Source organism: Colias croceus, chromosome 12 (genome assembly GCF_905220415.1).
Source record: "Colias croceus chromosome 12, ilColCroc2.1".
Taxonomy (NCBI): Eukaryota; Metazoa; Arthropoda; class Insecta; order Lepidoptera; family Pieridae; genus Colias; species Colias croceus.
This window is the reverse complement of record NC_059548.1, coordinates 8,123,030-8,148,530: the sequence shown is the minus strand read 5'-3', so window position 1 is coordinate 8,148,530 and position 25,501 is coordinate 8,123,030. Positions and strand designations below refer to the sequence as shown.

The window sequence follows — 25,501 nt, the reverse complement described above, 5'->3', positions numbered from 1 at the left end:
TTTTTTTTCTATACCCATATCTTTTATCTCGCTACTTAGTAAGAGAAATACTACATTCACAAGGAACATTTCAATTGGACACAGTCTGTCACACATGACACTATTACCACTATTACCGTGTGCAATATGTAATTTTATAACGAGTTACGAATCAACTGTTCGTAGGCAATTTTCTTTCACCGTTTATACGAGATGACGCGTGTCTTTAACTCGCGTTACTTTACTGTCCACACTTTCTACGATTTGAAACAATAACACTTAATCATAATAATATTATTAAATATAAATTAGAAAGTTTGTGAGGTACTTTAGACAGGCTTTGAGGAGTAAAACGAAAGTCGCGGCCAAAAATACTTCTTTATCAAAATTTTCTCCTGTTAGGTAAATTGCGTCCCCTTTAATATTGTATGCTTTAATTGAGTAACCTAAAAATTACAAAACACTTAATATCTACAAATGAAACAAATACAATGTTAATTAAATTATATTTAATTAACATTATATCTTATATCATATCTTATAATTATATCATCTATAATATAAAAATGAATCCCAAAATGTGTTGGTAAGCGAATAACTTTAGAACAGCTGAATCGATTTCTTTAATTCTTTTTTTATTATATTCCTTGATGTACGAGGATGGTTCTTATGTAGAGAACTGAGAAAACGTGAATATGTACCTACCACGGGCGAAGCCGGGGCGGACCGCTAGTATCTTATAATTATATGATAGGTAATATCTTATAATTAAAGGAGCATTTTTAACCCTTAATTTGGTATAGTCCAAAAATAAATATTAAATAGACTGTACAAACAGCTACCATAAGTTAATTAAATTTTAATAAACTATCGATACTCAAAAGATCTAATCGCTAGATCTAATTGTTACATATTTCATTCGATAGAATATAACCTTAATGATTATTCTAATCCCGATACTTTAAAATTGCGGCAAACTCGCGCATAAGAAAATACCTCCATACATTGCCTCTCAGTATTTGCTACATCTATGTCATCCTAAACATTGAGCTCGTAATTCTTAACAAATTATACTCTTAAAATTCCTCCAATGATTTATATGTATATTGGTTTATGAACAATGTGTAGTGCATCAGTGGACGACAGAACCGTGAGAACAAATGCTAGTCTGGTTTTCTCAAGCGATTTGTTTGCGAATATGCGTTCAATTGTAGGCCGGTGTTTGTCATTGACATAAGCTTGTTGCTACGCGTTTCCGAACGAAAATATTTGGTTTAAAAATCTTTTGTTTTTGGAATTTTGTGTTGGTGCCATGTTGAAGTATTTCTCGCTTATGAGATACTCACATAATGCATCAAGATGTCCTTAGATCACATTTATAATACCCAATTGATAAGAATGTATTTATAATGGAAACATGGCAATGGCATATTTATAATGGGCCGGGGCACCACAATATCAGCTCCTGCCACTTGATAGCGTGCAACGAAGAGCCGTCAGAATTATTGGCAAATAAGCACTTACCGATCGGCTTGATCCTCTGGGTTTACGACGAGACGTTGCATCGTTATGCGTTTTCTATCGTCTGTATAATGGGGAGTGCTCTGAGGAGTTGTTTGAGCTGATACCTGCCGCGGAATTCCACTACCGTACCGCACGGCATAAGACCAAGTTTCACGCTCACCATTTGGACCTCTGGCGCTCTAGTACGGTGCGATATACCCGCCACTTCATTCCGCGCACAACCAAATTGTGGAACAGCCTGCCTTCGGCGACATTCCCGAACGCCTATGACATCGAGGCATTTAAAAAGAGAATATACCTCCACCTCAAAAAGTCGGCAACACATCTTCGGACACGTCTGTAGATGCCTATGGGCTGTGGAATTGCTTACCATCAGGCGATCCACATGCTCGTTTGCCTTCTTTCATATATAAAAAAAAAAAAAAACATTACCTATTTGTAATATTGGGCTAGATATTTACATTTTATTAAACTTTTGAAGGAAATATCTAATTAGATTGATTTATACATATAAATTAATTGGAATGTTTATCAAACAATAATTGTCAGTAAACATGAACGATAATAATATAATACACTCATAGATTTTCATTAAAAATCGTGTTTCAAAACCATCTTACATCAAAATTGAAAATAGTCGCAATATGCAAAACAATACGCATTCATTTGCTTGTCTACTCTATAGTTAGTTTTCCACACATTTCCATATGAACCTGTTATTCTTTTTGATTACCTGTCGTGGTTTATGCTCCCGTGACTTGCGCGCGCAGTCTCCCATGACGCCATCTTGTACTTTTGGGCGGGAAACGTAACTACGTAATAAGTTGAGTACTGTTTACGTAAATATCCTTGTAATTTAACTGAATTACCTTATTGTGACCGACAGGATTTTAATATTTGTTGAAAAAGAAATTGAAAATGTCTGAGTAGTTAAAATACAGTAGCTTGTAGTTAAGGTTTTGTGTTATACCTATACCTACCCACTAGGGCTGATTGCACGTTTTGTTATAAAGAGCGATAATACTATACAATACTATATTAAACCAAGCATAGAGCTCCTCTAGGGTCGTTCGTGTTGAATATCTATGAAACTTTTTAGGGTTCCGTAGCCAAAATGGCAAAAACGGAACCCTTATAGTTTCGTCATGTCCGTCTGTCCGTCTGTCCGTCTGTCCGTCTGTCACAGCCGATTTACTCGGAAACTATAAGTACTACAGTGATGAAATTTGATGGGAATATGTGTTGTATGAACCGCTACAAAAATATGACACTAAATAGTAAAAAAAAGAATTGGGGGTGGGGCCCCCCATACATGTAACTGAGGGATGAAATTTTTTTTTTCGATGTACATACCCGTGTGGGGTATCAATGGAAAGGTCTTTTAAAATGATATAAAGTTTTCTAAAAAACATTTTTCTTAAAGTGAACGGTTTTTGAGATATCAGCTCTCAAAGTCGTAAAAAGTATGTCCCCCCCCCTCTATTTTTATAACTACGGGGTATAAAATTCTAAAAAAAATAGAGGTGATGCATGCTAATTAACTCTTTCAACGATTTTTGGTTTGATCAAAGTATCTCTTATAGTTTTTGAGATAGGTTGATTTAACTGTAATTTATTATATTTGCTGCTACGGAACCCTTTGTGCGCGAGCCCGACTCGCACTTGGCCGGTTTTTTTTAATCTTATAAATACATGCTCTACTACTAACTTCTCTTAGTTTAAAAGCTTTGTGATCTTTGTATTATGAACGAGTTAGTCGTTATTCAATAATAGTATGTATCTGATGTTAACCTTTAAGTTAAAACTTAAAGGTTAACATATTGCATATTTAAAATAGTATATTCAATTTATATTTCTTTGTTTTTGTCACTTACGTTGTTCGGATAATGGTGTACCTTGTTATTGGCGTACTTTATTATTAATTACTCTTTATTGTATTATAAGCTGTAAGGTACCTTTTATAAATAAAATAAAATAAATAAAAATAAAAATATTATAAAATCAATTCTGAGAACTATGGTAAGTGAATGTAAACGTCGTTACCTAGCACAGACTAAAAATATCAAAGCAATTATATAGCAGGGCACAAGCCAAACGTAGTGTGTAATTACTGGAGTCATATTGTCCCCTGACATTTCTTGAACCGTGGCACTAACGACAAATGATAGCTTGTAAATCATAGGGTAACTAGAGGTCTGTGGAAACGTACTTTGTTTATGGTCCTCAGATTGAAACAATTTTGTAAGCTTTCAATGGCCTCAAAATGCATAAAATATCTAAATAAGAAAAAATTTAGAAACTTTTCCATATTTTTTGCATAAAATAAGCATACGTTTAACTAAGTATTTCATAAAAATTGCAGCCTAACGTAGCGTGCTTGAAATTTAGTAAATAGTAGTAGGTATATAATGCCTGTTATATACACAATCGTTTTATATGAAAGAGTTTTATTCCAATAGATAAAAAGATTCACAAAGAAAAAAACGTTAGTTTTGAAAAAACAGCATGCGATAATACAATGAAAATAGTGCATAGAAAACTCTCTATCACAATCGACTTTTATGCGCGTAGCGGGAAAATCTCTTCGTAAAAACGGAACGGAAACACCCATCTCAAGACGTACGGCTCGTAATTATTGGCCTCACCGGATACCTAGCAAAAACTAGAACCGACCGTATAACTTGTACAACCCCCATAATAAGTTTATCACAAATAAAAATACACCGGAATGTCGCTGCTACGTCCAGAGACGTAAAGATGAAATTGCTACGTAACCGTTACGAGTGCATAACATAATGATTAGTGTGAGTGTATGTACAAGAAAGTACGTGCTTCCGAATGAGATCGGTTAATAACTGGCACGAGCCAAACATTAATATGAAGAAAAACTTGACCGCGGTCGCGTGCCTATCTACTACGCATTATTTACTTTTTATGATACTAATAAGCGGTATTTTAATGTGGAGATATGGAAAATTATTGTTGTTTTGTATGAGAGCTGCATAACTTGAATTTAGATTGGTTCTTATAGGAACCTCAATGAACTCTAATATCAAGGGAGTAATATAAAATTATTTTATTTGGCTTGCTTGGTGAGAAAAGAAAAAAACCTTCTTCCTCTCGATTGAATAGCATATTAATAATTTATAGCAATACTAGTGGTCCGCCCCGGCTTCGCCCGTGGTACCTACATGTTTTAACTTTTAACTATCCTATCTCTCAAGTTGGATCGAACTGCACATGGTGTGCGAATTTTATTATACTTAATCTTTTTAGTGGTTTAGGAGTCCATTGAGGACAAACATTGTGACACGAGATTTATATATATTAAGATATAACATTAAACAAATATAGGTGGAAATGGAAACTTTTCGAATGAACCGTGAAATCGATCCTGCGTTCAAATATTACCAGCAACTATATATTCAACTAAATTAAAAGTACGAAAATTGTGTATGTACAATACACGTAAATTAATTATCTAGACAGTATAACAAATTGTCTGTCGGTGTTACATTTTTGATTCGAAAACCGCGATATATTTTGTTGCACAACTTTTAATTGCGAATCCAATTACGTTCAATTTTCTCGCATCTTTTTTATTAATAACTGTAATTACTTTGGTTGCTTTTATTGTTAAACTAATAGGAGAAACAGATTTCTCTTTCCTTAATGAGAAAACCGTTAGAAACTTTGATGGTGGTTTAACATTAAAAGTTGTTGTTTTGAAATAGTTATTTAAATGTTATCTTTAAATAGATCAGAGCTCCAGCTCATAGAAATTACAATAACTATAATCTTAATATATATAAATCTCGTGTCACAATGTTTGTCCTCAATGGACTCCTAATCCACTTAACCGATTATAATAAAATTCGCACACCATGTGCAGTTCGATCCAACTTGAGAGATAGGATAGTTTAAATCTCAAATCGTTTTAGAGAAAGCGGGCGAAGCCGCGGGCAGTAAGCTAGTATTTTATATTGCTAACATGTTTTAATATTAATTATCGAACAACCTAATAATCTTAAACATATCTACTGAAAAAAACCTTCTTAATAACATGTAAAACACCATTAGAATCTCAAAAAACTATAATTGCATTCAATATTTAATTTTATAACATTAATACAAAGTTATCGATAAAACTTAGAATCTAAGAGCAAAGTAGATAATACATTTACTCTCATAAAATATATAGTTACTTTATATGAACTTATTGGCATATTAAATGAAATGAAACTTCACGCATCATTTATATAAAGCTAATGGTTTTTCATGTTAATCTAATATATATTATAAAGGCGAAAGTTTGTAAGTATGGATGTATGGATGTATGGATGTTTGTTACTCTTTCACGTAAAAACTACTGAACCGATTACAATGAAATTTAGCACACATATACTTAGAAGGTAACTTGGATTAACACATAGGATAGTTTTTATCCCGGAAATCCCACGGGAACGGGAACTATGCGGGTTTTCCTTTGCAAACGCGGGCGAAGCCGCGGGCGGAAATCTAGCAATAAATAAATACATTTGCTACGATCTATGTTCTGATTTATTTTTTACTTCAAACTATATTTCATTGAATTTCTTATTGAAATTGATTAAAATTTTCGCTTATTAAAAATTTGCCTAGCCCATTGAACCTTAAACAAAAAAAAAAATGTGTGGCCTGCCATACTGAAAAAAGCAAATATAATTGAAAGCACAGTTAAAACAGAATTCAATTGAAAAGAGAAAGCTACCCTCGCTAAATAGCACAGATAAAATAAACACATCGGCATACGAAATGAATGCAAACTCCTCGCATCATTTATATCTTAAACTAATGGTTCGCTAAGATAGCTATTTACAAGTTCATTTGATTATTTAATTACAACGCAAAACGTACTTCATTTGTTTGGATAAAGGTTCATATTTCATATGCTCTCTATGATTAATGTGACAGTCATTACGGTTTCGTGTCATTAATACTGGTTGCTATCAGCCCACCACAGATTCGTCTAGTAGAAAACAGATAATATATGATGCAATGTATAAACACGTTACAGATCTATTATGAAAGGGTAAATGTCACTTTTTGAATGTCATTTTATCAGTGCAATTTGGACACTGATTAAAGAGCTGTAAGTTTGATAAAAGGTTCAGTTTTGTCATTCGTATGCGGTAGCGTATAACAATTATTTATAATATTTACAAAGGCATTTCTCTGTACAGGAAAGTATAAATGTGCTAAAAATTATTGATTAGATTGCAAAATTACATTATTTTTTGTGAATCAAAGCGAGCAAAAAAGGCCTCGTTGAAAAACTACAGCCATACATCACATAAGTAGGAACTATGATCCATTCAAATTCAGAGCAGTCATCTGTCATAGCAGTCATTATACTATCACATACTAGGTATGTAATCCAAAGCTCGTTGAAAACTCGACACGGCTAGAAAGGCGAGACGTGGAAACTTCAACACGGCGGCAATTTCACGAAATGTTAATTGCTGTGTATTAGCTGCGTTGAATCAATTTCAAGTGATCAGCGGGCGAGGTTCGCCGCTAATGGTCGGAGCGAGCGATAAATATTCATCGGAGCAAAAACAAGATGCGGTGCGCACGCGCCGCGCCAACATCGCGCTTTCTTCTTCAAGAGCTAGGAAACGTATTTTGGATTCGGTTTTTTAGAATTAATAATGGATATAAAAAAAATTACTATGATATATTTTTTTTGTTCTATTTTACAATTGAGTATGTCCGTCCGAGTGATTGGTGTACATATTTGGAAATTGTAAAAACTGAAATTAAAAAATTTGAGTGAAAAAAATTCTAGATATTGTTTTATTTATATAAAATGAAATTAGTTTATTAAAATATACACCACTTTAACAATGATAGAACTTAATTTAACTTCTATAAACATAATAATTATGTAGATAATATTATAACATAGAGCGATACCCTCGTAGCACGCCTACGGAGATTGCATAGAGCTGTGGCATAGAGTTCATTTTTCTCGACTGTGTTATTTCAAATTATTTTTCCTACTAATTTTATTGATGATTTATTTTTTCATAATATTATCTTTGTATTGATGCATAAAATACTTAAAAAAAAAACATAAATGAGTAAAATCTACATCTACCCTTCCGCCCTAACTTAAGTCAAGCAAAGTTCTTTTTACATCGTAAATATTAGGTACAGATGTCAAGTACATACTCACTTTTAATATTACTTCACTGGCCAAGTATCACAACATAGTGCTCCTTTCATATTTTTTCCTCACTATTTAATATTGTAACTGTAATAAAGAAAACAAATATGCCTCTAAATAATTTATCTTTCGTACATCCTTGTTCAATGCGTTCCCGATAGGCGCGGGTCAGCACTCAGCAAGAAAAACTTACGAGGCCGCCACGCTCGGGCTGCAGAGAGATTCTACAATTTGTGCAATCACGGCCTAATAGAACACATACTTAACGAGTAAATATTTGACGTACACATAGCCACCGATAATATTATAATACTAGAAATAGCAATGATAATACAAGGAAGCTTTATTTCAGCATTTGTTTGATAAGCCTGGCTGGATATGGATGTGTGATGACTTCTCAATGTAGATATTTTTGAAAAAGATTTATATTATAGTATGGTTAGCGTTTAGCTACTATTATGTATTCTGTGGTATGGTAACGAATACAATAGAGAGGTTTTGAGGAGAGATGTATACAAGACATATCTACATTCACCCTTTACTTGAATGGAAATTATAAGTGCAAAATGTTTTCTTTTCACAAGCATTGGTACTGGAGCTTGGAAGCTCCATTTACGTAATTTTTATACACAGATAGAGAAATATAATTAGGTACGGTTGACATAATACAATGATATAATAGAATACTACGCTCGGCCTTGTGTTGAAGCTGATAAATAACAATAACATTTTGTTTGTGAAACACGTCTAGCAATTTCTTTAAAATGTAAAAGAAAGTTTACATTTTTCTGATGTTGTTTATAATTTATCTATAATTTGAATCATAATGTATGATAGTCATTAATTACCGTCCATTATAATTCACATCCATCCGTAACGATTATAAAGTCTTGCATTTAAAATGCCAATGAACTAGCTATCAATGAATATTGAACTCATACTCGCACGAAAGTCGAAAACACCTAATCTATTCAAGTGGCTAGCTATAAGGGTCGCGACATGTGCGAGGAGGACGTAAATATAAATTTACAATTCACAAAAAAGGGACAGCACGTGCGCTGATGTTTGGGTCAGAAGTCGGCCGATATGTCATAACCTGTTTGAACGAAACAGCGTTATGCGTGGCTTTATGAGATAGAATGGGAACGCGACGACAATGACGTGAGGGTCAAATGTCAAGTAAGATGTCGCGGCCTGTGCGAGCGGGACGCGAATACGATTTTATCGGTTAATTGTGAGGGATAGAGTCGCGTAGGTCAAAAGACGAGCGTCGGTAACCATGACCTCTTGTCGCGATACGCGGGCCGGACTCTGGTAATTTTTAGCGATTAAATACAAAAAAAATATTGTTTTATTTTTACGTTTTAAGAATATTTATGTCGGTGTCCAGAGATACCATTGTAAATAACAATCCAATTAATGCATTTAGTTTGTTGTAGTAAATTAAATGGTCAATAAAGTAAAAGTTAAAACTAAATGATTATGGTTGGTAAAACAAGTCAACGTTTGCGCTCGAAGTCGTAAATAGCCCCTCAGAGTTCTCGACATCGTCACAAACAAACTGCGATAGCTTTATTGCATTGGAAAATTACATTAGTTTTGAGTTATTATAAATTCTATTACGGTTTGGTGCATTTCTGAATAACTTGTTTGCAAAACAGAACAAAAATATGCTGATTACTAACATAAATTCAAGTCTTTCCAGACGGATCTAAAATATGTTAATTTTTTTTGTTATATTCCATAGCCTACTATCCTGCATAAACAGCGTGCTACAGTTAGTTGTATTTAAATTAAGTAGTTAAAAATGTAATTACTAATAATATCAGTCATGTTGTATGAAAAGAATAAGGCTCATACACAGTAGATGAATATTTTGGAAATAAAATAATATATTTTTTTAATTTTTAGCATCCGGCCCTGTCCTCTCAGTGCACTAATGAATCGGGACCAACATAATTAAACTGTTCGCGACAATCGTCTTCAGTTGATTCTTCAGAAGCGTTATTATTTTCGTACAAAAAAGGTTGAATAACAAATTCCCTTTGCGTAGTTCATATTATTTCATAAGTACCGAGTGTCATTGAAAATTCAACCTACTTTAAAAAAAATTGTGTTTGAATTATATTTAATAAAAAATATAATTTAAAAGTTATACAGTGTTGTGTGTAGTGATGTGATTGTTTTTTACGGATTGTCGACATATTCGATGATTTATATTTGTGCTAAAAATGTTTACGCCGGAATTCCACTTTTCCAGCAAATTGTTGGAATTGCTTACAAGAGGTATTATTATGTCATACTAAGAATTCATCAACTATAATATTATATAATCGCGTGTAATGAAAACTTTCATAGATTTAGTTTCAAGTTTTATGTGGTTTTATAAGAAGAGTTGCTGCTCTTCATTTTTAAGTTTAATTTTTTATGGGATTGTTTATGTTTAATTGATTAATTCTAAGAAAGCGATTTAAAATATTTTATAGAAAACATAATAAGTACCGCACTGGTTTTAGTATATCATTGGTATGTACATTGCAGTGTACAACAGTGTTACAACTTAACACTAATTTTCCACCTGTTGCTCCGTTCAAAAGTGCCTTACGAGATCAGCTACAGTTCCCTTTTAATTGTGTAATAACAATCAACGTTTTCACTAATAACACTTTGAATATGATATTTTTGATTTTATGGTATTCAAATGCTTTATAAATATAATCTTATATATAAAAATGAATCGCAATATGTGTTGGTAAGCGCATAACTTTAGAACAGCTGAACCGATTTCTTTAATTCTTTTTTTATTATATGGTTCTTATGTAGAGAAAACGTAAATATGTACCACGGGCGAAGCCGGGGCGGACCGCTAGTAAAGAATAGAAAAAACTTTGTTTTAGTGCCACATGTGTACTTACTCCAAATACTTATAAAGCTACCAAAATTCTGAAACAGTAGTCAAAATAATTATTTTCAGAATTTTTTCTATCTATCCCTTTCTTTGGTCGTTTATGCATCAGGCAAAAACCTTAGCAAAAACTGTCACATAGGATTCATGCAATTTTTTCCGCCAATATATTATATTTTCATTTATTTATATTTCTAGAATATTGGCCCTCTGGCCATATGCAAAGGCCAAATACTCGGCAAAAGTGGAGGTTAAATCTCAAAAGTAATTAGTATGTAAATACATACAGATATTATCATCCTTTTTAGGTTTTAGAAACTACGAATGTCTGTGCAGATACTTAACTCTAGGATTAGCATCAATTTTATTTTCTATTGATTTTTGGGATTAGGAATCGCTTAGTTGGAGCTAAAGCTTTTATTTCGAGTGAATTGTGTGTTTCTATTACTATTTCGATTCTTTTCTCATGTCTTATGTATTTGTCTTATACCTATAAGTTTATATTTTATTATTAATTTATAAGTTTATATTTGTTTTGTTTATTGTGATTTTACTTTGTGTAAAATCATAGTAGTGTAGTTTATAAAGGATGTAACATTATTTTAATATTATGTGTGCTATTTTCAAATGCATGGAAGCACATTCAATCTGACAAAATATTAAATGAAACAATATTTATTTACAGGAACGGCCCCGAGAGATTTCTCTTCTATTTCTCTGACTTCAAATATAGGTGAGTAAAAACATTAAAAACATGTTTAAGTTACTAAAGCTAGATAAAAAACACGAGATATTATTACATAGGTAATGATTTATGCTTATGTATGAAAATTTTATTTTATTTTTAATATTAGAATGTCATACATGACACTTTAAACAAGAAAAAGGTTTGTGTTGTTTGGATTAACATTGCCTAATTTTCTGAACATTATAAAATATGGTGTACCTCTACAAAAATAAAATATTCTTATTCACCAAGTAAACATTTGATTGCTCTACAGTCTACACGGTTCCAATATTTCAAATTTAGTTGACATTGCACATTTACCTGCAAATTGACTTCAATGCAAATTTATTTTTATAATCTACTTTTATTTATATAAAAAGTTAATACCGATAAACAGTTATAAATTTGTTTAAATGGCATCCACACAAAGTCTTTACGTAGGTTGCAGATTGAGAAACATTAAACGCATTATTAGCTCCATTTTAGGTGGTCGTTTATAAATGACGTCATCAAGATATCAAGAACAGCGTGAAATAAACGAGAACGAAAGTCAGATGGATATCTATTATCTACAGATTGCGTATTCACAGATAGATATGCGACCATAAACAACTCTTATCTGAACTAAATCGATCTAAAATTAATACTTACAGTCCCAAGTAAAAACCTACATAAATTTCCCTCTAACGGCAGGCTAACGTAATCGGGTTTATCTGGCGATATCGCAAATCGACCAAACAAAACAATAACGGTGTTGGCGAATTGACCAGCGCTCGCTTGTAGCGGGAACTGCGCTAACTAACATTTTCTGTTCGGTGGATATTATTTATATTATAGTAACTGTTATTCTGGAATTTGTGTAAATTGAAATTGTTTCAGCAAAAGCTTGTTTGCTGAAAATACTTTTATTCTGAAAGAAGCTTTAGTATGAAAACGTAAATATGGAGATAGAGATTCCTACCTACGATTTTTTTCTTTTAAGTGACATGTTTTCCATATCCTTTTGATATTATTTAAACTGTTTCATGTTTAGGTCATACTATAGCTATTGTTTCAATATTTTTTAATTTCGATTAACGTGTTCCACGTATTTTCTTTTTGGGTAGCTCGACACATGAATAGGTATGTTATGTGTAGGTAGTAGGTACCTACACAGAACACCCTGAAAATTTAAACTTAAAAATACCGGATTAATTACTAAATAATATACTTAAAGTCGAAGTTAATAGATAGCACTAGATAGTTTATTTGAATAAACATTAAAAAGTCAGAAAATAAAAATGCGTGCTACAGCAGTTTCCGTGCGGCCGGCAACTTATCTCAGCCTTATATAAAACGGCCAGGTGGACTCATGACACTACAATGATACCTTTCACCTAGATACAGCTACCTGCGGGACGATTACATATAAATCCCACCGTACGCAGTTACCGGCATGTTAATGATCTTAATTGTTAGCGATTTTACGCGTTGGAATAAATGTTGGCAATGTATAAGCAATTACCGTTGTGTTTTAGATTGCGAATATTATATCTGGTAGCTGAACGGTTGGTAATTTCAATAATTGTTCGGCTTGCACCGATTTCAAAAGCATTGTCGTATTTATTGTTTATTGTAATTGCGTCATTTGATACGATACTTATTTTGTTGGTTACATTATCATATTATGTTTTTAGTAATGAATGACAGTTTTAATTAAATTTGTTGTTGATAATGGGTTTTGTTTTGTTTTATTGAGATTACATTTTATGCCGATATGATTTGAGGTCTGTGAGAACTTAAGATCTAATTTGCTAAGAAAAAATATATTTTGTAGATTATAGTTATTACGCGTAGGTAACTACCTACACTCATTAGATATTATTTGTAGATCCTAGCAGAGCAAAACCTCAAGAAATGTCGAAATTGCATTATTATTAAAGGCCTTAACATCACAGTGTCGATATCTGTGAGGTACATGTGGTACATACGAGGTACGGGTAAAAGAAAGTCGATAGCTATCCTTGGCGCTGCGGATGCGAAGTCGCGACAACAAGCTAGTAAATTATAACACACGAGCCTGGGAAACGTGTTTATTAAATTAAAACTTGGCGCTCCCGTCTCACCCGCGGAACGTGTATATAAATTATCTAGCACGCCTATCTGCTTCACACCGTGACACATTGAATCCAGCCCATTAGCCGGGAACATCTTACAAGAAAACTATAAGGTTAACTATGCCCAAAAGTAGCAAAGATACGCCATACAATTTGTATGGAGCCTTCGGGCGCAGCCACGATCTTGATAACGACAGCGCTGCAGCGAGCTGAGATGCTATCAGCGCTGCACGGTGTACCCGGTGCGTAGCGCTCCAGCGATTGATGGACCAATAGAACAATGAGCTGAATAGCTTAGGTATAAAGTAATTATCGACGCCTACAGATTTTGCGTAGCGTGAAATAGTCTTGCCTTAAATGTATCAAATGTACTGAATTCTTGGCAAATTGTTGTTCTCTTAATATGGTGTTTATGTCGCAATGAAAAATAATCGCTTAATAATAGAATAGTATTTTATCAATCATAGAGTTTTTATAAATTCTATAAATATGAAAAATGTTTATTAACAATATCTATCATAATATCTATAAAATTGTCTCCTTCCTATAATATTTCTATTTTATATTAAGAAATGATACCTAGTATTTTATTATTTATTATTTTATATTAATATAAATTGCTATTCAATTGTGTGCTATTCAATTTGGTACTGGAATATATCCTGCGGAAAATGCTTGCATTGGACTGCGGAGTGTTAGTAAATCGAAAGCATTTGGTGATTGGATATGCTGACGACCTCGCATTGCTTGGTGAAAACCGTGACGAAGTGGGTAAAGCCGCTGAGACCTTAAAACAAGAAGCTGAAAAGGCCGGACTAAAAATAAACGGAAAAAAAACGGAATATCTCCATATGAAGCGCTATAGGGACACACGAACTCAACGCCAAAACCTACAGGTTGGAGATACGACGTACACGGGAGTAGCTAGCTTCAGATATCTGGGTTGCACGATAACGGATGCACACACTAGGGAGGAAGAAATTAAAATCCGCATACAAAATACCCTCAAGTGTGGTGCAGCCTTGCATAAAGTCCTCGTGTCCAGGCTTCTAAGTAAAAAAACCAAACTGCGGATATACAAAACGGTTATAAGACCAATACTTACCTATGGTTGTGAAGCCTGGACCCTAACCCAGAACGAAGAGCGTAACCTTTTAGTCACAGAACGAAAGCTTCTTAGGAAGATCTTTTGGTCCAATCAGACAAGAGGATGGAAGTTGGAGAATCCGGAAGAATGCCGAATTAGAAAAACTCATGGCCGAGCCATATATACTTGGGGAAATAAAAGCGCATCGCCTGCGTTGGCTTGGTCATGTAGAGCGAATGGGTGAGGAGCGAGGTCTGAAGAGAGCATACTTGGGCCGTCCCTTGGGCCGTCGGCCGGTGGGTCGACCCAGGTATCGCTGGCGCGATCAAGTGGAGAGGGACCTGAGTGCACTTCAAGCCAGTGACAATTGGCAAGTGACCGCTCAGGACCGGGGAAGGTGGAGAGTTCTCGTCTCGGAGGCCTGGAGGATTATTTAGAAATTAATTAAAATCGTAACTCTAATTAATAACTCTAAACTAATAATGGAATTTGTCCATTATTCTAATAGGTAATCAAAAGTACACAAATCAATAAAATTACATAATATTCATGCTGAAACGTTCTTCAGTTTAAAACATACATAAATAAGTCTAAGTAGCTAATAGGGGAGACCGAGGGGAGTTGAAACAATTTTCACGTTTTGTTTAATATAACTCATACTATTATCAGAAATCTTATGGTACTGGTACCAATCGATAGGTTATTCTATACACTTGCGAATGGTTAGCATAAATAAACGGTAAGCGTTAAAAATGATGGTGAAAAATTGACTTAATCGCAACAAGTCAACTTGTTTCAAATCCCCTCATACCGAGGTAAGATGAAACAGAGGTCGAGGAGAGTTGAAACATTATGATTCTGGGGAGTAATAGGAGCTGCAAAATAAAAATGTTGATTTGATTCAAAGGTTTTAATTAAAACTTATATTTTCAAGTAATCAACGACCTATAAAAGTAATATTTTAATGACATATCAGTCAAGTAGGTCTAATACAAATAATAAACACTTAAATTAATAAAGATTAACATGCGTAACATCAATTATAATCAGTCAAATAAACAAAATGTTTTACATTTTTATAAAACTAAATCTTTGACATAAGATAGTTAATAATCAGTCGTTTTTTAAGTATTACAATCAGTACCTACTGTAAACTATTTAAGGAACAATAATTTAAAAAATGTCAAAAACAAAGTTCTCCACCAGCACAAGCTTCATGAGCCCGAGCCCACAATTGGCATTTCAGACATTGATCCCACTTTTCCTTTTTTATATGATTCCATACAGCAAATGCAGCAGGATTCCTCTTCTTCTTCATCACTATCTTCTTTTCTTGACAACCTTAACCTTTTTAGTTTTACATCCTGGTTTTGATCTTTTTCTTGCTTTAGTTCCTCCAGTAGGCATGCTTAAACAAATAAACACATTAAATCAACAATAAAATCCTTTAATCTTCGTACTTTTTAGCTATAATCAGATATTAAATTGAAAACAAGGAGAGTTGAAACAGTCTGTTTCAAATCACCTCGGTGAGAAAAAACGTCCCAATTTTTACTCAAATCTCGATCAAGCAGTAAATACACAGAAATCAACTTTACCAAGTATATTTCAAGAATCTATAGATAATAAGTTTTTAAAACGTATATAACTCAACCCAAAAAACAAAACCAATATTAAAGTACAAGCATCGTAAAAAATCATGAAATACTTACTTTTTGCGATTTTCGGCACATGTCATTCAGAACTACAAAACTGCACAAATGACACCATCGGCGTGACCTGACGCGTTAGCTGGTGGCGGGAGGTGGTTAAAAAAGACGTTGCCAGATCGCTAAAGGTTTTAAGTTCCAAGAAATCGGGAATGTTTCAACTCACCTCTGTTTCAAATCCCCTCGGTCTCCCCTACTAAGAATCATTTATCACTACATTTTCAAAGAGAACTTACATATTATAAAGCCTATACTTACATGTAGCAATTGTCCAAGCCTCATATATTTTACACCACGATGTTATCAATGACGATAATATTTCAAGCGTCCATTGGATTCTGATTGAGAATACTGTTTTCCGATATTCCGGTAGTAATTGTGGTTATTAAGTACTATTTATTGAAAATAGCTTTTGTAATGCTTGGTTTAAAGACTTAACGCTGGTTAATTTTATTATAGTTCAGAGTTAGTAAACATTTAAGTCGTTCTACTTTTAAACTGTAATGGAATAACATTTAAAGTTTTTTTTTTAATATTCACTACAAAAGAAGGTCATTAGCCACACTGATGAAGATTAAAAAAAAATTATAAAAAAAATGCGGCATTCAATCTCTGTGTTCCAAAATTCTAAAAAAAGTTTGTTAAAATTTTTCATTAGATTGATGTTTAAGTCAATGAACTGATCATTGTTTTTTTAACGAATGTGTGTTTTAATTTTATCCAATGGTTTTAATTGTAATGTTTATAGTTGAATTGAGCTTTTAATAATGTGTCAGTGTAAAACAGTGAAGAACTGAATTTCTATGAACTTGGTGTCTTCACAGTTTACAAAAATCAAAACTTTACAACAAGATGCTACGAGGTAAGAGAATTTTGAAAGTTCTTAATTTTATTTTATGTACCTACATATTATTATAAATATAGATTTTATAAATCATATATTTAATTCAATAAATTGAAAAATTGTCCATAGGTACGTTACTGTTACAACAAATTTTCACTCCACCTTTCTCTCGCGAGTAGGTGTATAAGAATATTTTGTTGTTTAAATGATATCTCGGAATATTTAATACTTCTTATAACCTCTGTAATGTTTCCTCTTTTCGTCAACTGGTTTGTCTTAAAGTATTTTCTAGATTTTGCAACGATAAATGCAAGCTGGTTCCCATTTAGTTGTGTTATAAAATAAAATAATAAAAAGGTTATAATTTGATGACTGGGGTCGTGAGTAGTTTTGTCATCTTCATGGAGTATAATAAAAATAAATAACGGCACTGTCGTTTTTAAAAGTGAGGAGAAAATGATAATACGAAAGAGTTTATTATTTTGCACAATATCTATCCATACAAGCTTATAAGTAGATTGTACTATGTGCTATAATGTCAAGTTATTGTATTTGATGGTATGGAAATAGAATTTAGCGAACTATACAGATTATTTGGAAAGTTCAGAGAATATCCATCTATATAATATATATATAAACATATCAAGAATAAATAAAAGTTTACATCAAATCAGATGTCAGTATATTTGCGATTGCCTGCACAAACACCGAAACCATAACGTCCACATTTAAAATGATACGTGACGTTAATAAGCATCATTACAGCCAAACACACGACATCAAATTATATTGATAATGGTTAACGGCGGTCTGGTTTCGTGTGCAAGTTGTAATTTTAGTTATAAATCAACCTTTCCCCGAAGTTGCGGAGGCGAGTCGCCCCGACCGGTTCACTCGGCCAGCCTCATTTAAACTGTAGCACATTCCAACGGTGCCCTTATATTTATAGTACGCGTTTCATTAATTATTTTATATTAAAATTATACTAGAGAAAAAAAATACAAGGATGTTAATACTAAAGGATTTGGTAAAGAATTAAGCATTTAATTAGCAATGATACCAGTCATTTTCAATTAGTTGTTGTAGTCGATATTCGCATCCAAATATTCATTCCATCTATTTAATTTTGTATTCTTAGATAAATATTTTTAAGATACTGTGTTGAGTGTATAAGATAATATGTATGTACCTACACTATGAAAAAAAAACAAATACAAATAATGTTGAAGCTTGCTACTACTAAGAAGCAAACTATTGTTTATCCAATGCAAAATGTTAAGTACGAATGTCTATAATACATTAGTAAAACAATTGTAGCACTTACACTTTCAATTTCCTATTTTGAAAATATTTTTATTCGTTTCAAAGAAAACAATCTCATTATATGAAAGTTACAAACGCAGGTATGGACTATAAATACGTGAGCGTAAGTGCAGGCTCTCTTTTATCTCAACCGATACACATTGCCCCGTCATATTTATATCAATAAATATACACTGTGAAACAAAATAACCTTTGGGTTTAATGACGGTTACGTACTGTACGTTGAAAAAGATTTTTAAACGATTTTAAGTACGTTTTCACTTAACATTTTTGTGTACTAAATTACAATAATTTAATTTAATCAATACTTTGCATGAATAAAATTAGGCTAAAGGTTTTTAAAGTAGATTGTTAGTTGAGTTTTCCGAGATGGTGAGAGAAAATTCGCTAAAATATTTTTATATGGGAGCTTGTTTGAAGTAACCCGTCCAATATACTTAAATATAATAAATTAACATTTTGGTAATAATAATTCATTGTTAAATAATGGATCTAGCGCCAGCCACACTAAAGAGAAACAACATAAGAAACTAGAGTAGGATATCCTCCAACATTACCGGTCTTAAATCTACAAGCGGAATAAGTTGAACAGACTACTATTAATAATTAAGTGCAAATGAGATAGTAAAGTAAAGGATTTGTAACTAAATTGAAGCATCCATGTATGCTCCATTTCACTACAGATATACCAAACCGATGTTATTTCTCTTTATTATAAACTCTTAAACATTTTATCCACGCTCATACTATATTACTATACTATTAATTACTATGAAGTTTATGTTATAGATCCTTCCTGAATTTCGAGAGTTCTTTACTCGATTTATATGCAAAACTGATAATAAGATACATTTTTCACTAGTTCATCATTGGCAAGCTAGAGTGTAATAATATTCATAGAGGTACTAGACTATAGAGTATAACTGGAGATCACAAATAGATATTATTAATCAAATCATAGCTAAAATATCGCCAGTACTTATTAAACAGACAATCCGACGACAGTTTTATCTATTCATAGAAGTAAATTGTGCTCGAAGATATTATGGTCAATTTAATTTATTCTCGGCTAAAATAATATTTCTCCAGGCCTTTGTCGCGATTGTGGCTCCGAGAGCGGGAGTAATCAAAATTAAAGATTGCGTTTTGAAATCACATTGGTGTTGGATATCAGCTGATTGTTTGGCCGCATTGTTTAGGCATATTATAAGCGATTACAAACATTAAGATAATTTTGGTTTTCGATAATTTATTTTTATTTTGATGATGATAGCGATGTTATAATTTAATATGTTGATGCTCATCTGATAGTGAAATGATACCAAACATTATCTGTTTTTTAATAACAAAAAATAATATTGAATTTAAATTCATATTATATCCTTCTGAATTGTCCCACTAATAATTGTAAATATTAAATCATAAATAATATCAGTAGTCATTTTCCTCTGTGCTTTACTAAGGAAACAATTAATTTATTTTCAACTGATTTGCGAATTTTCCGGTTAGTTATTTCTTTGTTTAATAAATAATTATCGCCATTTAAAATTTGCGAGACAGTCAAAAAGCTGTCATTAACTACCCACAGCTACTATATGTGCCAAAGCATCACGACTCACGAGGGCTATAATTTCTAGCTGTTGATGGCTACACGCCCCCGCGAATAGGCGATGATAAGGGATGATGAAGTATAGATAAATACATTTTTCATGCCTTTGATAAAAAATATATAATATGTAGGGAAATTGTGAGGTAATGATGCTTTATTGAGAGTAAGGTACACAGGTAGGTATAAGTAAGCAGAAACAGTGGTGCGTTGAATTCACAGATTATTTATGTACCTACATAATATTTTTAGAAGAGGGTAACATTCTTATATCTTTTTATCAGTCCAGTTTAAAATCCATCTAGTTTCATATTTTTAGCACTGATTTCGAAAATAGCTATTGGATTAAATTTGTCCTTACCGTGTACACGAAAAATTTATTCTAGTGCTAAATTTTTAATGGTACTCTGGGAGTGTCTATTAAATATGTATGTACCTAATGAATGTTGTCATATTTATAAAATTACAGTAATTTTACCAACAAGGGCTACAAAGGGATTTTAAATTTTAAATGAACTGGTAAACCGGAGCGTATCCGCTTGTAAAACGCAAAGAACAATCCACAAATCCAATTTCCACACGATTATGATGATTATCTAAATAAATCGTATTCAAAGGACAGCGGGTTATCTCGTAATAATGGTAATGCAGTGGACGATGGCGGTATGCAAGTGGTCCGCTTTCCTATTGGTTTTGTTGTGGGGTCACGTGAAAGTATGCACTTTATATAAATCTAAAATAGATATCGCATTTCTTTATGGCTTAATCGGAAGCTGATAAGGTTTCTATTCATTATATGGTGAGCCGTGAGCTTCGACTCGGTTTTCGTTTTGCAATTTGCAATTAATTGTTGCGAGTTTTGTTTGCGTTTATGGCTTAGCTATCAGTATAGCTATAGTCGAACTTTTACCATATGCTTTATAATAAAATGTATATTAAGGGTTAAAGTACTTCGATTAGTTCACTAATTTATCTCCACATGAATAAACCATAATATGATAATCGTAGAATTGCCCTTTTTTAACGTCATACTAAAAAGTAATGTACCTACTACCTTCTTACTATCTTATTAAGAGACTAAATCTGGTGGTGAAGTTATAGTAAGCATTAACGATTGAGTAAGAGCATTTCCTAGAATTTATATAATATATGCACAGGAAACAATAGCAGCAATCAAACGTATCATAAAACTTAATTTACGACACTCTAGCACTCTTAAATAGAGAAAAAAATGTGTACGGAAATAACTTTCTCTATAGTTACATTATCTATGGTAATGTTACAAAGTCCGAGCGCAAATTTTATGAGTTTGGACGTGGTTAATGTAGAAAATCTGCTTCTGAAATCGATCTTAAAAGGGTTAACCAGTACGAGTACCTACGAGTATCGGTCTACAATGCACTTCGCATATTATAAATATAATTTTTGTGACTGGAAATAGACGGTAATTTTTACCGCGTGCTGGGCCCGCTGAAACATCTGTAGAATTTTCTTTAACAGCGTGGGCGAGTCCGCGGGCCTAAAAAAAGTAACGATTTATGTTTAAATAATACATATTAGAAATAAATCAAACTTGAATCAATTATACCAATATTCGAAAATACAAAGGATATAATATTATAATGCTACAAATTCAATCGTATAACCGGTTTTAACAATAATTCGTAAATCGAACAATTGTATTGGTAAATAAAATATAATTGAACAGTACCCCGATATTTCTACGCCCTCCCAATAAAGGTCTTATCAAAATATCGGGCCGTCTGTACTAGGTTACCGTCACTGTCGCCGGTCAGCGATAGCGAAGCGATACCGACCTTAGAATTAGTGTTGTGCTATCGATAATTACAATCGGTATACGATGAACGATTGTTGCGTTGCGTAGAAACATAGAGCTGTGATAGGGAAGTAATTGAGTATGAGTTTACTGTTCAGCGGCCAATTTAGTGATGTAATGTTATTGTATCGCCAGCCGGATGCAGTACAATTCTATCGGTGTGTTTGCTCGATATTAATTGGCTTAAATATGTCTGTTATCGATTACACAATCGATTGTATCGATATAATCAGCAAGTGGATTTATCATTTATCGATTTTAATAAGTTGCTGCTTGTTTCGGTATGGCATTTAAAATATGTTGCTTTATTGGAAATTTGTTTGAGCTTTTCATATTTAGCTCTAAATTTACAGTTTTATGAAGCTACTCAGGATTTTTGGGTGATATATATACACAAATAATAAACTGATAATATTCTACCTATACATTAGGTATGCACTCATGATTTAAATTAGTGAAAGTAAGTAAGTGAACTCATAACATTGCATAAAACAAATATAATTAATAGATATTTATTTCTTTCATAATAATGATGGCTTCTATTCACTGTATAATTATAATGTTTGTATTTGTATTTGTTAATCAAAAGACCATAATATATTATATTCTTTAGAATTACTGATACGTAACGACGAGAATTTAGAAAGTTGTAAGGATTTTATTTATTTGCAGTATAATTTATCATTTGCGTGATCTTCGACCTCTTGTAATTGAGTTTTAAAAAGATCACGACTTCGAGGGGATAGCCAAAAGTCGACAGTATTAGAGTAGATAAGTGCTACCTACTATGCGAAATATAACGGGCTTTATATAATACTTACTGTGCTCTGCGGTTTTACACGCGGACAGAACCACAGGGAAAAATTGGAAGTTATTTTTGAAAGAAAAAGTAATAAATGATTCTGGAACTTCTACATATTTTCATTCGAAATTCCATGCATGCATGTGATGTGCTTTAGCCGTGAACGGTGTTTTCTTTTGATTATTAAATAATAGTCATCTACACATTTTATTTTTGATAAAATGGGTTGTTTCTATTAACAAAAAGGTCCCTTTTCTTTGGATGACGAACTTGGTCATTTCCGTCTTCTACCATGAGACATGCTACTACTTTTTTTTTAACAATTCTTATTACCTTCACAGAACTATTTGTAAGTAATTTATAATTAGTAGGAAATTATAGTCATGTATAAGAAAAATGAAGGCTATTACTTAGTAAGGGTATTGTACCATAATCGATTCAATTTATATGTATTAAACTGTAACAATGAAATTTAGTATTATTTGTTATATGAATGTTAGTGGTTTCGTGTACTCGTATTGTGGCATTAAAAGCGCATTTATTATCTAAGCTCAAACTAAGCGACGCTAAAATGCTGCTGATCATAAAATTTTGTGTTTAACCTAGAAAAAAAATGAAATTAGTGTTTAACGTAGGTATGTATTTAAAAACAGTTTTCACATACCTTTCAATATAAATTATCTAACTTTCATGAAAAATATTAATTTTTCATAAATTGTCAACAAAAAAATTAAGAAGATTCTAAAGTATTTATTCTTCTGCTATATTATTATAATGTTAATATTAATTGCAGCCATATCCGTTTCATTTATACAAAAACAAATTAATTCAATGTTTTATAAATTTATAAAAGCTCTACTCTATAATTTTTATAAAATTATGAATAACACCAATGCCATGTATAATTAAATTGAGTGTTTTTTTTTTTAATAAATGTGTAGGCGGGCAATTTTTGAATGCACACATTAAGTGGTGGCATTTTAGTGCACTAGCAGAACAAGTACGGGTTGCGCACGCGCCGCTGCCGCCATCTTGTTTAATCTAATGCCGTTGATCGCGGAAAAGCGCGCCAACCTTCAACGACCTTCGCTCTCCGACCGATCTAATCGACCCGAAACGACACACCCATACATGCAATTGTAAACCTTATTAACCCCATAGAAAATACACCGTTTAGGTCTATTATTGTTCAAATGAACACACAACTTAGGCCCGTTCCGCTTCTAACGGTAATGGTTACAAACTAAATTAAAGCTACAGGTACATAAATCGATCACTTCATACGATTTATTCAGTGATACTTTGTCACATTTAAGTGTACGAATAAATTTGTTTTAATCTGATTATTGCATTGTTTTATGACAGTAATAATGATCGGGGCAGTTACGAGTTCGTTAAGGACTTAAGGGTTTACGGAATGTTAATATAAATTGTTTTGTACAATGTTTTGCGTAACGCCGTGTTAGTAGTAGCTCGTTCGCGCCATATTTGATTAGTGATTGCTAATTTAGAGAGATTTGAATTTGGAACAGGGAAATGTGACCTTTCGCGACTTGCAGCTGGTTGGTGGATATTATGTTACGTCATAATAAATTGATTCAAATCACAGCACCGCCTTAAACATGACAACTAATTATTGTATTGTTTCAGGTGACACATCGAAGGCTGTATTGTGATTATAACTTAATTGTAACGCTTTATTATAGGTACGTTTATTTCAAAGCGCTTCTATTAACATTAAGCCAATATTTATAATTTCCTTTCTCGTACGACTACGATAACTTTTATTATTCCTAAAACTATAATTTTGCTCTTACTATAAACTAAGTATTTATTATAGGTATTGTTCGCACAATAAAACTGTAAAATATGAAAAAAAAAAATAGTCAGCAAAGCTACAAAATGAAATTACGAGCACATAAAAATAACAGCGCGCAGTAGCCGAGCAATTTTTGCCAAAGCACCATTTATCTGTGAATAGATTAAAACGAACGACCACGCAATACGTATTATTAACTGCATCAACCTCCAACCTGTTATCGAGATGTAATAAATTGCTTCCAGCAAGCTATACGTATCATCGAGCTTTGCGCATTTTTCATCTAGCAGGGCTTCCCGCAAAATGATTTGCTCCTAGATAACACCAATCTTCAAGGCTTAGTTATTATGGAAGTGGCCATTTTGTTAACGTTGTCGGTGGGAGATATTAATAGTGAATAAGAGACGAAAACGAATTTGTGATTTTATAAAAACCACTAATTTCGATAATCGAAAATAGATTCATAGATGATAGACAATGATGAGGGGGATGATGGAGGGGGGATGTTTGTCAATTGATTTTGCTCTATTAGCAATGACAGTTTAAAGAGTTGTTTAAATGTGGATACAAAATAGTCAATCTTGCACACTTATTATATTTATTTTCTAATGTTAAACATTAAACAATATGGATAAATGGAAATAATTGCAACTTATGTTATTGCACACACGTTATAATCACAGAGAAATATAATTAGGTTAGGTGCAATAAACAATTGATATTGTTAAAGAGCAATTCTAACAGAAACCTGTTTTATAAAGATATCGCACCATTAATATGTTAATTAAATAAACGACTGTAGTAAATAATGGATCTTATTTGAATTTCTATCATCTCCTTCAATCTTTATGAGTGTAAATCATTAGCTAGTTAGAATGTAACTCCTTGTTAAATCTCGGGAACTACGAGTCCGATTTGAAAAATTCTTTCGGTGTTACCTACATAGTCCATTTATCGAGAATGGTTATAGGCTATAATATTATCACGCTACGACCAACAGGAGTGGAGCCAAGCTGGTGAAACCGCGCGGAGCAG

At 32.7% G+C, this 25,501-nt stretch overlaps 1 protein-coding gene across 3 annotated transcripts in view; it reads left to right on the top strand.

The window, feature by feature from the left end:
• LOC123696496 (polyhomeotic-like protein 3) overlaps positions 1 to 25,501 on the top strand; it is a 185,003-nt gene that overhangs the window by 20,979 nt on the left and 138,523 nt on the right. Inside the window, exons 1-2 of one of the 3 annotated variants that reach the window (XM_045642693.1) lie at positions 9,797 to 9,997; positions 11,302 to 11,349. The exons of 1 other annotated variant lie outside the window; for it this stretch is intronic. In XM_045642693.1, the coding sequence (XP_045498649.1) occupies positions 9,943 to 9,997; positions 11,302 to 11,349 (103 nt within the window). In that variant the 5' untranslated portion in view covers positions 9,797 to 9,942. Of the gene's footprint in view, positions 1 to 9,796; positions 9,998 to 11,301; positions 11,350 to 25,501 lie in introns of those variants that run through there. One more of the 3 variants, XM_045642690.1, reaches the window with a different exon arrangement.